The 14377-nt window shown below is 41.0% G+C and overlaps 1 protein-coding gene across 1 annotated transcript in view; it reads left to right on the top strand.

The window, feature by feature from the left end:
- The window catches only part of LURAP1L (leucine rich adaptor protein 1 like), a 52688-nt gene extending 38995 nt beyond the window's left edge, over positions 1-13693 (top strand). Inside the window, exon 3 of the mRNA XM_027047042.2 lies at positions 12940-13693. Within this exon, the coding sequence (XP_026902843.2) occupies positions 12940-13314 (375 nt within the window). The 3' untranslated portion in view covers positions 13315-13693. The remainder of the gene's footprint in view (positions 1-12939) is intronic.
- The last annotated feature ends 684 nt before the right edge of the window (positions 13694-14377 follow it).

Genomic DNA, 14377 nt, shown 5'->3' with positions numbered 1-14377 from the left:
CCAGCTCTTGATTTCAACTTGAGTCATGTTCTCATGGTTTGTGAGTTCGAGTCCCACATCAGGCTCTGTGCTGACAGTGCAGAGCCTGCTTGGGATTTTCTCTCTCTCTCCCCTTCTCTCTCTCTGCCCCTCCCCATTCACATATCTCTCTCTCCCCATGAGTCAGGGAGGGACACAGAATCTGAAGCAGGCTCCAGGCTCCAAGTGGTCAGCACAGAGCCCAACACGGGGCTCAAACTCACAAACCACGAGATCATGACCTGAGCTGAAGTTGGATGCTTTACCAACTAAGCCACCCAGGTTCCCCTAGAGAATATATTTATAAGTGACCTTCATTGAAAGCATCCTGTGTCAGATACCAGAGGAATCATCTGTTGTTTCTCCTTTAGGGTAATAAATTACCATTTCTTATGGGGAAAATGGTGATCCTGTGGGAGATGCATATGGCCCCCTCTTGAAGAGCTTAACTTCCTTGAACATTTTCTGTCTCCATCAATAAAGATTTAACTACTCTATTTGTTAACTTTTATCCAAACTATACAACAGTGAATCAGCAGAGTAGCATTCCATGGGCACTGTGGTCTGGCATCCATCACCCAACATTATCCACAAGTAGAAAGATCTCTAGGCTCTTGCTACTCAACGTGTCCATATACCAAGAGCACTGGTTATTAGTTGTTCATGCTGAGTAACTAATACCTCCAAACTTAGCAATGTAAACAACAGACATGTTCTATGTCATGGCTTCTGTGAGTCAGAAGCCTGAGCACAGATTAACTGAGTGTCTCTGGCTCAGGGTCTGTTCACAAGCCTTCAGTCAACATGTTGGCTAGGGCTGCAGTCATCTCAAGGCTCAACTCAGGAGGCTCTGCTTCCAGCCTCACTCATATAGCCAGTAGCAGTTGGCGGGCCTAGGCCTTGCTAACTGCTGTCCAGTGATATCAGTTCCTTATCATGTAGATCTCACAATAGGACAGTTCATCGCCTGGCAGATGGTTCGCCTCAGAGCAAGCAACAGAGTATACCTGAGATGGAAACCGGTCTTTTTGTAACCTTTTCTCAGGAGAGACATCCCATCATTTTCACTATAATCTGTTCCTTAGAAACAAGGTAATAGGCCCAGTCCACACTCCAGGGCAGGGAACTAATGGGAGTGTGGATACCAGAAGGGGGTTACCGGGAGTCCTCTGAGAGGCCCCCAAGGATTTCCTGGCATCCGCCTGGGATGTGTTAGAAATGCATGATCGTGGAACTAGTGAACGGGATCTGAATTTTAACAAGACTCTCAGGTGACCCATATGCATGTAAAGGTTGAAAAGCACTCCTCTAGGGAGCAAGGCACATGCCCTTTATTCTGTCACAGAGGCTTGCTTCTCAGCTTAATGTTACTTACCAGTTGATGTTACTTTCCAAGGAGTACAAAGTCAGTTTTCCTCACGACTCAGTTCTCCCCTGCCCACAAAAAGAAAAAAAAAGGGAAGGTTATGGAAGTACTACTGTGCTGAAGACAGATTAGAAAGAGAATCCGGGGGCGCCTGGGTGGCTCAGTCGGTAAACGTCCAACTTCAGCTCAGGTCATGATCTCACGATTCGTGAGTTTGATCCCCGCATCAGGTTCTGTGCTGACAGCTCGGAGCCTGGAGCCTGCTTGGGATTCTGTGCCTCCCTCTCTCTCTGCTCCTCCCCCACTCACCTCTGTCACTCTCTCTCAAAAATAAATAAACATTAAAAGAAAGAGAATCGGGAGACTGGGGAAGAAGTGGGGCATGAGGATTATGTCGAACAGATTGAATACCAGCATCAAGAAGTCTAGGGGCGCCTGGGTGGCTCATTCTGTTGAGTGTCCGACTTTGGCTCTGGTCACCATCTCACAGCACGTGGGTTGGAGCCCCGCGTCAGGCTCTGTGCTGACGACAGCTCGGAGCCTGGAGCCTACTTCAGATCCTGTGTTTCCCTCTCTCTGACCCTCCCCCGTGCATGCTCTGTCTCTCTCCGTCTCAAAAATAAATAAACATTAAAAAAAATTTTTTTAAAAAGAAGTCTACAGTACTGTTTCCTCAAAACCTCTTAAGTGCATTGCTAAATAACTCTGCATTAAAAATGCTATTTATAATGGTGGCCCATTACTAATTGATTCAGCTCAGTTCTACATGGTTCTTTTTATCAAGATAGGGAAGTGTGCAGCCTATTTTGGAAATATATCCATTAAAATTATAATATAAAATGCAAATGCTTACATTATTTTTAGATATCTCTAGTCCCTTTCCAAGTATATTTCATGTCTCAGTAATGCTTAAATAATAATCTATATTCAATATTTGAAATCTTTCCATAGAAAACACTAATAACTTTGGGATAAATATTTAAATTTTCCTCAAATTATGTTTAGTGGAAAGGATAAAATTACATTAAATTTTTAATCCTGAATAGAAAAATAAAAGCCCTTAGGGGAGAAATGAAAGTCTCTAATTCTCTAATCTACTTATCATAAAATGCACTAGGTTAGGCAAAGCCTTTACTCTTCCTGTACCTTTAATTCAATAGCAAAAAAACAATATGAATCACTGAATTTTACTTTTTTTTAAATTTTTAAAATTTTATTTTATTTTTTAGAGACAGAGCACAAGGCGGGTGGGGGAGGGGCAGAGAGCGAGAGGGAGACACAGAATCCAAAACAGGCTCCAGGCTCTGAGCTGTCAGCACAGAGCCAGACATGGGGCTCGAACTCACAGAACATGAGATCGTGACCTGAGCCGAAGTCAAACGCTCAACCAATTGAGCCAGGCTGGCACCCCTGAATTTTACTTTTGAAACCAATGTTGCACTGTATGTTAACTAAAATTTAATTTAAAAGATAAAATAAAAATAAAATAAAATAAAATAAAATAAAATAAAATAAAAGTGGGCAGAGGAATATAGCCAGTTTTCCAAAGAAGATATACAGATGGTCAACAGGTATATGAAAAGGTGCTCAATACCACTAATCATCAGAGAAATACAAATCAAAAGCATAATGAGATATTACTTTACACCTGGTAAGATGGCTGTTATCAAAAAGAAAATAAATATTAAGTTTTGACAAAGATGTAGAGAAAAAGGAACCCTGTGCACTGTTGGTAGGAATGTAAATTGTTGAAGCCACTATGGAAAACAATATGGAGGTGTCTTAAAAAATTAAAAATTATGTCGCTTCTGGGTATATATCTGAAGGAGACAAAATCACTATCTCTAAAAGATATCTGCACTCCTTATTTTCAGTACAGCATTAGTTACAATAGACAAGTCATGGAAGCAACCAGGTGCCCATCACTGGATGAATGGATAAAGAAAATGTGAAAAAATGTGATACACACATGCACACACACACACACACACACACACACACACAGGAATATTACTCAGCCATAAGGAGAAGGAAATTCTGCCATTCATGACAACGTGGATGGACTCAGGACATTACACTGAGTGAAACAGAGAAAGACAAAGAGTGTTTGATCTCACTTGTATGTAGAATCTAAACACACTGAACTCATAGAGTCAGAGAACAGCTTGGTGGTAGCCAGAGGTGGATGACAAACTTCCAGTTACAAGATAAATACGTTCTGGGGATGTCATGTACCGCATGGTGACCAAAGTTAACAATACTGCATCGTGTATCTGGAAGTTGCTAAGAGAGTAGATCTTAAAAATTCTTATCATAAGAAAAAAAATTATTGTTAAGTATGCAAGGTGACGAAAGATAATTTATTGTGGTAGTTATTTCACAGTATGTACATACACCAAATCATCATTAGGTGTGCATACACCTAAAGCTGACACAATGTTATATGTCAGTTGTATCTCAAAAAACCTTAAATTATGCATCGAAGCCTACAAACTAAAACGCCATATGAAAAACAAAGGTTATAAATGTTCAAAACCATCACTTTTTAATGTTTCACTATTAATAATTTTCTTGAGGTTATTTAAAATATTTACTGTACCCACAGGGAGAAAATATTACCTAATGCTGGGCTACTGAGCACCTTTTCTCAGCTTCGTGTTTAGTGGCGTCACATTGGGAGCTTGCAATTAGCCATGGTTGGGGTATTGACAGCACACAAATTAGAAAACGCTATCAATCAGAACTTGATTTTTATTTTGTTGACTGTCTTTAAGACAGTGATGGAGACAATGTTAATATGGCAGATTAAATTTAGAAGTGTGTCATGTCCTTAATTATTACATTTTTGACAGCATATAAAGTTGGGAGATATTAAAAAAGTCTTGTCCAAGTCACTAAAGATCACTAATAAACCTGTAAAGTTTTGACCTGACTAGTGCTGAACCACGTAACTGGGCTGAAGCAGCAACAGGCTTCCCTTTAATGAATTTAATTTGTGCCAGGGTGAGAAATTGTTTAAAAGTGGATCACATAGGGGCGTCTGGGCGGCTCAGTCAGCTAAGCATCCGACTCTTGATTTTGACTCACGTCATTATCTCACAGTTCATGAGTTCAAGCCCCACATCGGGCTCCACACTGACAGTGCAGAGCCTGCTTGGGATTCTCTCCCTTTCCCTCTTGCTGCCCTCTCCCTGCCTATAAACAAACAAACAAACAAACCGAACTTTAAACAAGTAGATCACATAGATTAATGACAAAACGATTGAAAAAAGAGTGATTGGTGTCAACTCCTTCTTATATTATGGTTGAACTGTAACGATAGGTTGCCATACATATAAGAATTCAGCAAAAAATGTACAGAAAGCATTTTCTGAGAATCAACTAGTTACACACACACAAAAATCTATACACAAGTATAATAAAAGGTAACATACATTTTAGTATTATTTGTAAAGTGTGTGCTACACATCTGTTATATCAGCACGATTCTGGTGGCGCGTGAGTGTGGTTTTCCCAGGGAGTCAGTTGTTGGACATTTGCCACGCCACCCTGCCTCCTCCTTCCTTCCCAGTGTGAGCGGGGCCACTCCGTATCACAGGAGCACATCGTCATAGCCTCATCTGCCACGTAAAAATGCCGTTTTAAGTTCTAACCGGGAAAAATGCACAGGCAGAAAGAATATTTGTTACGACTTAGTGGGGACACTTCTGGTCTGGCCCTTGTTCTATTCACGTGCGGTTCTCTGCTACAGATATCTCAAGTCCGTGTTTTTCTTAACGCATTCCAAATGAATTTCTGCTCAGGTGATTTATATTCTCTCTCATTGCCCCAAACGACGTTTTGCATATACATATTGAAAGCACTCAGGAGAAACAATATTCGCTGTATCAGAGTATGGAAAAGAAATTGACATCGCAGGCTCTAAGTGCTGATTGGATTCTAGCACTGGACAGAAGAGGACTGAAAAGCTCCCTGGTCTTATTTTGGTGATCAGAGGATTCGCCAGCAGGGAACTGTGTGGCACTCGTGAGTAGGCCTGGTGGCAGGAATTTATGTTTGACATTCGGGAAAGTCACATGTGCCCCCTTTCAAATAAACCAGATGCAGCTTCCTAATTTATCAAAACATTAATCAGCTGTGCAGATGACAGTGGTTTTATGTACGTAATTTAGTCTCGGGGGAAATTACTCTTCTATAAGGTTTTGGGAAAAGAGAGAACTGTTTTAGTTATTGTCCAGTTTCACAGAAAAACACCACAAATGGAGGAAGACAAAGCTGATATAAAAATGGAATCCTCCATTGCCCAATTAGAAAGAAATTTTGTTGTAAATTTCAAACTGCGTGAGAAGGCAGAGGGAATTTCTGGCAAACAGCACTTGTAAAAGGCCGCAGGCTTTTCTCCTGAAGCATTTGAAACCAAAAGCTGTGGATGGAAATGTTGTACAGTGCCTTCTCGGACTGCAAAGAGACAATAATATCCTTATGGATCCTCTGAGAATACAGTTAGAGAAGTGGTTTATAAATACAGCTATTAATAAAACCGCCAGAAATTTTAAGGATGGGTAGGCAGAAAATCTTCTGTGATCATCAAATTGAGGATGTGGTGAATTTGGAGAGGGAGCAAATTTGGACTCGATTAGATTAGGCAAGGGAACACACAAATAAACTGGGATAAACTGGGAAAACAATATTCCAAACATTGTTATAGCAGCCTTTTAATAAGGTAGAAAAAGATGCCTTTAACTTTTTTTTTTTTTGTATATTTGGAAATAAATACAGCTAGAAAAAAAAGGCCTTCTACCAATTTCAAATTTGAAAAATACGTTCCTCTGAATTAGGAACTAGGATTAGAGCATCACATTAAAAGGCAAATCTGATCTGTTTTCCTTTCTTCGTGTATGTGATTATGGACTTACAAAGTCATCTTTCTCCCTTCTAATTCATACTGCAGCTTGCTGGACATTTGGGATTTAGGTCATGGATAGTGCAGATTTTACGTTAGAAGGTACATACCTAGGAGATGGCCTGCTTTTATCTGACTAGTCGATCCTTGTAAACAAAAGGGCTGGAGTGCTGTCCACGCCTCCAGTATGACAAGACAGAGCCAACACTGCCCGTATTTGGAAGACACATTCCACAGCCCGTGTACACATTTATGAACATAAATAGGCATATGGAAGATGATATGTATGTTTATCCTGGGGCAGAACACAAACAAGAAGCCAAAAAGAAGAGCTAAAATTACTGTCCTCTCGCAATTTCTGATAAGGAGATTAAAATTCACGGAGAGCTCAAACTGCTGGCTCGGGCCAGGAGTTCTTACTAGCTAAAACTTTGGCTGGAGCTGTTGACTAGCAAAACTGATGGCTCCCTCTCCTCCAGAGCCCACGTACTTTTCTCCTAGCAGAAACAACCTAGTAATCAAATGGCCACAGGAATGACCAAAGGATCCGGGATGTCAAAATGGAGGGAAATCCTGACATGATCCGATCTGCAGATCCTTTGGATCAAATAACATCATCATAAAAAAACCAAAAAACAAAAAACAAACAAACAAAAAAAACCCTTAATGTGAAAAGCAGACAAGTGCTAGGTGGTTCCTGAGTTGAGTTAAATTTTCAACCCCAGCAGAAATGACCTTTGTTCACAAACTGCTTTATCACCTCCACCGAGGCAGGTGACTCACTGGAGCTGAGAATACAGCCACATCATTGTTCCTCGGCAGAGGCCGAGGTCCCGTGTGCCCAGCCACTTTGCCCAAAGCTCACACAGGTTGACAGTGACAGTGACTGGAACCCTGTGCCGCGTTCCTCACATAGCAGCACAAAAGAAGTTGACTTGTTTAGCAACTCCCTGGTTCACTGCAAATTTGACCACATTCCTGCCTTCATGGATTCATTATGCTAATTCATAACCTTTGTAGTCTTTCAGTGTTAGAATGATGGCCTAGAAGAAAACACAGATCTGGAAAAGCTTATTATTAAGAATATTTCGCTGTTGGGGCTCCAGGGTGGCTCAGTCGGTTAAGAGCCCGACACTTGGTTTTAGCTCAGGTCCTGATCTCAAGTTCGTGAGTTTGAGCCCTAAGTTGGGCTCTGTGCTAACAGCGCACAGCCGTCTTGGGATTCTGTCTCCCTCTCTCAGCCCCTCTCCTGCTCAGGCATGCTCTCTCTTTGTCTCTCTCTCTCTCTCTCAAAATAAATAAATAAATATATATATATATATATATATATATATATATATATATATATATATATTTTAAAAAGACTATTTGGGGTGCTTGGGTGACTCAGTCAGTTAAGTGACCGACTTTAGCTCAGGTCATGATCTCATGGTTTGTGAGTTCAAGCCGTGCATCAGGCTCTGCGCTGACAGCTCGGAGCCTGGAGCCTGCTTTAAATTCTGTGTCTCCCTCTCTCTCCCTGCCCCTCCCCCACTCGTGCTCGCTCTGTCTCTCTCTCTCTCTCTCTCAAAAATAAATAAATGTTAAAAAAAATAAAGGCGATTTCCTCTTTCCGGATCTCTCATTTCAAGTTCTGCTGTACACCCAGCTCACTACTTGTCCAAAAATGATATGAAATTTCAGCATTCACCCCATGTAGAGACCTGCTATGTTACAATCCTGAAGCGTGAGAGACTTCGGTTAAGCCTGAAGGTGAATTACATTGCGATAACTACAAGGACCAAAGTGGGGGAAGGGGGAGGAAGAAAAGAGGGAGTGACATTCACATCTCTTTGAATCAATCAGTACAAACCTTTTTCTTTTTCTTTTTCTTTCTTTCTTTCTTCCTTCCTTTCTTTCTTTCTTTTTCTTTCTTTCTTTCTTTAATTTCTTTTTCTTTTTCCTTTTCTTTTTCCTTTCTTTTTCTTTTTTCTTTTTCTTTCTTCCTTTCTTTCTTTTTCTTTCTTTCTTTCCTTTCTTTTTCTTTCTTTTTCTTTTTCCTTTTCCTTTTCCTTTCTTTTTCTTTTTCTTTTTTCTCTTTCTTTCTTTTTCTCTCTTTCTTTTTTCTTTTTCCTTTTCTTTTTCCTTTCTTTTTCTTTTTCTTTTTCTTTTTTTTTCTTTTTCTTTTTGTAAATGCCCTATTTGTTCCCTTTGTTTAACTCATTTCATCAAGTGTTTACAGAATACCTGTGCGTGTGCTGTGCTAGTACCGGTTATCACATCAGAACAAACAGAATGGTGTTTGGAATGTGAGTCACACCTTGAAGTCCACGTCCTTTCAGAGACACTATCTCAGAATCTGTACATTTAAGCTAGGAATGCCAGTTTCCTTGTGCCAGGTACTCAGTGTTTGCATCCTGTGAATGAATCCAGATGGGATTGCACGCTGAGAATGCTTCAGTACGGAAATGCTCTTTCCAGAAGCTGCCTCTCTCCTCCCTCTCAAGTCCCATATCACTGACCCACCGCAAAACCCAAGGGAGGCGTGTTCTTGACAGATGGTCCAATCTGAAGCAATAATTCCGCCCTTGAATAAATACCAATCAGGCACCTGCTACGTGCCCAGCACTCTTGCAGGTCTTGGGCACAGAGTGGTGACCAGAATGGACGAAATTCCCTGCACTCTGTGGTGCTTACATGCTCATGGGGAAAACAGAACATAAATATAATAAGCAGGATGATTTCAACTAGCTGTAAATATTGTGAAGGGAACCCAAAAACCATAGAAGAGTAGTGTTGAACTCAGCATGGAGATTGGATACCATGATAGATCAGGAAAGTGTTCTCCAAGAAAGGGAATGTAAACCCAGACCATGAACAGGGCCTCCCAACTCTATATCCTTAAAGTTACTGGACCTTATAAGGTCTCAGGTGAAAGAACTGGAAGTTCCCTACCAATGGGCCAGGCTACTGTCTCCTTGATAGATGGCCAGACGTTCTAAAGACGGACATGAGAAACAGGGAGGAAAGGCGGGGTAGCTACCGGAGACAGAAGCATCATTGTGATTTAGTTCCGCGACAGATTGCTCAGACTTTCAAGGTTCATTGGCGATAGCAAAACCACACCTCAGTTCCAGGAGAAAGCGGTAGGAAGCAGCCTAGAGCTCCAGGTAATGGACAGGCAGCCATGTGAACTGGCCGGCCCGGCACTCCTACAGCAGACAGCTGTTTACTCTCTCCCCAGGAGGACAGAGGTGGAAGTTAAATCTGTAATCACTATCAGCCAGATCAACGCGTTCTAACTGACTTGCTTTCGTCATGTTTCCCCCAGCCGTGGTTCAATGGCCTGTGAATGTTTACCTTCAGTAGAAAAAGATTTAAAAAAAAAATGGTCAAAGGAAGCTTTTGTGACTTCACAGTCTACTCCTCTCTGATCTGCGTTGCTCAATGAAATTGAAAAATTTGTATCTGATGCAGTCACTGTGTGACTCAGACCAAAACTGCTGGAAAAAAATTGTCCTGAGTATGCTAAAACCCCAGAGTGACACATTTGTTGGGAATGTGCATTATTACCGCCTTAAGAGCCGAACTTTCACACATCTAAAATTATGCCTATTTCTTTTTTCTTTTTGAAGTTTATTTATTTATTGGGGGGGGGGGGGGGGACAAAGGAAGAGGAAGAGAGGGAATCCCAGCCAGGCTCCGCATGCTATCAGCACAAGAGCTCGACTCGGGTCTCGATCCCATGAACCTTGAGATCAGGACCTGAGCCAAAATCAAGAGTCGGGCGCATAACTGATTGCGTCACCCAGGGGCCTACTTCTAAAAACATTATGCCTATTTCTAAAAAAAAAAAAAAATCAATGCTCAGGTCAGACGTTAAGATATGGAAAAATTGTAAGACACTTCTTACATGGGCCAGCAGAGGAGGCTGGACTCAGCTTTAGTGCTTGATAGAAGAAGAGGACTTCAGGAATGGGGAGGATTTGAAGAGGAAGAGAAGAAGTAGTTCAAGGGAGGGGACTAACAGAGAACACACCCGCAGCTGGAAAAGACCAGAACATTTTCACGCGACAGGGCGGGGCTGCGAACAAATGCAGCTGTGGCTCATTTGGAGAGCTGACGGGAAACGGTCCCATTTATGTCGCACCATGCCTACAGCGGACACAGCGTGTTTCCTCAGCTACAGATGCCTAACAGAAGAATTTTGTAAGACTTTGGCTCATATGGGGTTTCTAGACTCTTCAGCGGACCTAGACAATTTGTTGCTTGACAAATATCTGTTGTATCACGTGTAACCTGAACAGTATCTTGATGGCCCATGGGGTGTGCGGGTGATTATGAGCATGAAGACTGCCAGAAAGCCTCCTTCCTCAACACAACACCGCTGCAAGGTCACTGAGCCAGCAGTGTCACTGAGACACTAAGACAGACAGGAAAGCCTCTCAAAACGTACTCAGTTACCATTCTGTTCATGGACACCTCAGAGATGAATGATTGTCACTGTTACCTTCTACACAGTTGGTTTTGGTCTTTTCTCAGAGAAGATAAGGAAGTTACCCTGGTTACTATATGTAATATCCTCACAAAATGAAGGGTTTAAAATCGTACTTTATGCTTTTTTGGTATTTATACATACATAACTGGTAACCTCACATCTTCGAAGTCATTGATAGGCATTCCATCTCTCCTAATGTTTGTTCACTACAATCACTCAATCCAAAGTTCACCTTCGGTTATGGATTAACTCCTAACCAGGAAGTACTTTTATAATATGAATGCACACATTTGAAGACAATAGGCTCCTTTCTCCCTTAAGGCTTGAGTCACTCATGACTGAATGCCTTTAATAATTCTAGAAACCCACAAGTCTGAATTAGCCTTGTATCTTAAAGAAAGAATCAGCGGGGCACCTGGGTGGCTCACTCGGTTGAGTGTCCGACTTCGGCTCAGGTCATGATCTCGCAGTCTGTGAGTTCGAGCCCCACATCGGGCTCTGTGCTGACAGCTCAGAGCCTGGAGCCTGTTTCGGATTCTGTGTCTCCCCCCTCTCTGCCCCTCCCCTGCTCATGCTTTGTCTCTCTCTCTCTCTCTCTGTCAAAAATAAATAAACATTAAAAGAAATTTAAAAAAAGAAAGAATTAGCAAAGCCCAGCCTTTTAGATTAATGACCCCAAAAATAAACATTAAAAAAAAATTAAAAAAAAAAAAAGAAAGAATTAGCAAGGCCCACCCTTTTGGATTAATGACCCCAAATGGAAACAAACAAACAAACAAAACAAAACAAAACCAGAAATTCCATTTCAAACCATAATGAATGTGACCAGGACCTCTGGTGGCCAAATGTATTCCTGGCTCCTAGTCTAGGCACTGGAATCTTTAGGGGAGCTATGTCTCTTCACTTCCAACTAGAATAGGGGCAATCATGAGAGTTCGCACAGCCTACCTCTTTCCATATTCTACAGAACCACCACACTTTTGATATTAGTGAATGTCCCCCATTTAACTGTAGGGCCTATAAAGAAATTCTACTTTGTGCTGTGAGACAGATTTCTTTGAAGTCGTTTAGGACTACACACCTAGAAGCCACCTAGGGAAGTTCTAGAACTTTCTCAGATTTTCATATACCAATTTGGAGTGGGACTTCCCCTGACCTGTCTGAGGCAAGTAACCAGGTCTATAGAAGACATCTGTATGCTTCATCTTGTAAAGTGGAACAGTATTGGTTGGCATCCTTTTGATTCAAGGAATATTAAAGCAATTTGTTCTTAAAAATAAAAGCATTATTTAGTACTATATATTTGTCAACATAGGTATAAAGAGTGCAGACCTTTTCTGTACTCTTAACTCTTTTCTGTAGATTTCAGCTTCTTCATCTGTATAATGGGGATAAAAATAATAATCTATGGTAACGGGTTGCTATTAATGAAGGTTGGACCTTGCATAATGATGTCTGGTACATTATCATGCAAAAATCAGGAGCTGCTACAATGGTAGTGATTCCTTAATTTCTATACATTTCTCTTCTCCCCACCTCACAGGATCTATATATATATATATATATATATATATATATATATATATATATCCATATATATATATATCCCCAGGTAAATATGGATAAGTGATTAGTCTGGCCAGAGAGAGGATGTGTTTCTGAGCAGAAAACCTGACATTCAAAATGGTATTCCCAGGCAACTTGGTTAGGGCCAGGGATGCAGTGGGAGTTTTACAGTCCCCTTTGGACCTGATGCATCTGGCAGGAAGTGAGTTGTTTATGACTTTTGCCATCGGTCAGGAGATTTCCAAAGATCCTGAGATGGAATGAATTTGTATTCTGTTCTGTGCATTGCAAGTTATAGACTGCAGAAGACAGGATTCAAATGAATTTTGAGTCTTTCAAAAATGTAGATGGGGCACCTGGGTGGCTCAGTCGGTTGAGTGTCCGGCTTTGGCTCAGGTCATGATCTCACGGTTTGTGGGTTCAGGCCCCACGTCAGGCTCTGTGCTGACAGCTCAAAGGCTGGAGCCTGTTTCGGAATCTGTGTCTCCCCCTCCCTCTGCCCCTCCTATGCTCATGCTCTGTCTCTCTCTGTCTCTCAATAATAAATACACATTTTAAAAACAGGTAGAATAACTGGCGTGTCTTTCGTCTCCCCCCTCTTCCCCGTAGGTTAACCTCAGAGCCACAGATGTGAGGCTCATGCGCCAGTTGCTTGTTATCAACGAGAGCATTGAGTCCATCAAGTGGATGATTGAAGAGAAGGCCACCATTACCAGCCGAGGAAGCAGTCTCAGTGGCAGCCTGTGCAGTTTATTGGAGAGTCAGAGCACCTCCTTACGTGGCAGCTACAATAGCCTGCATGATGGCAGTGATGGGCTGGATGGCATCTCCGTGGGGAGCTTTCTGGACACTCTGGCAGATGATGTCCCAGGCCATCAGACCCCATCAGACTTGGACCAATTCAGTGACAGCTCCATAATAGAGGACTCACAAGCACTGCACAAGCACCCCCAACTGGATTCTGAATACTACTGCTTTGGCTAATGACCCAGTTTTTTGCATGGGATTGGTGTGCAATTAACTTGTATTTATCCTTCTTCTCCGCTGCTATCTTTTTGGTGTGATTTTTTTTTTATATATATATATGACAACCTTTTTAAACGAAGCTTATTTTGAAACTGCTTGATGATAATTCTGTTGCTCCTAATATTTCTCATCTGGACTGATTGATCTTTCTCTCGTACATCTCTATTTTTATTTATTACAATGATTTTTCTCCCTTCTTTACAGTGGCACAAGTAAAGTAGGGGGAAAAAGAATAAGCAATAATTATGTTTTTGCTTTTGTTTTCAGAGCAAGGGGTCAGGGATTACCAAAAAATAAATCTTTGCTAAATTTTACAATAAACCAAAGTCTGACAACAGTTTATTTTGTTCTTTGTATGCTTAAACAATTCAAAGTTTCATTTTCCAGAACATACTGAAATTTATTAGGATTTGTATCGTAGGTTGGACAAAAGAGTTGCAACAAACGTAGGCATTATTTGTAGGCAAAAACTTCCTAGCATAAAATAAACAATACAGCTAGTCACATACTTCCACGTGGCAATTATTCAGAAGCCACAACTCTGTGAAATCTGCTCACTTCAACTTTGAGTTCATACTTTGGATCGTACTTTTGTCTTTAGTGACTCTAACTCAAACTATATAAGCTTAGTTGTGTGATAATATATATGATTCTCCCAGATTTCAAAGAATAATTGAGGTTAGATACATGAAGGTGATTAGAGAGGTTCTAACTTGTATTTTGAGATTTTGTTGACATTTGTTTATAGGTGTTTTGTGATTCTGATATGATATACAAACACATAAATCACATATATGGATGGATGGATGGATGGACGGATGAAGTGGGAATTAGAATCACCATTTGTGAAGTCTAATATATCTGTCATCCTGGAGTAAAAAATCTCTTAATTTTCTGAAATGACATCCAAAAATATAACTCATGTAGTAAACAAACATTTCATTTTGGTGTGTTATGAATCTTCCACATTCTTTTACCTTAATGATTCCTCATGAGTGAATTATTGAGATTTCAAACTGTT

Source organism: Acinonyx jubatus, chromosome D4, assembly GCF_027475565.1.
Source record: "Acinonyx jubatus isolate Ajub_Pintada_27869175 chromosome D4, VMU_Ajub_asm_v1.0, whole genome shotgun sequence".
Taxonomy (NCBI): Eukaryota; Metazoa; Chordata; class Mammalia; order Carnivora; family Felidae; genus Acinonyx; species Acinonyx jubatus.
Note: the sequence above shows the minus strand (reverse complement) of the source record. Positions and strands in the feature narration are given on the sequence as shown.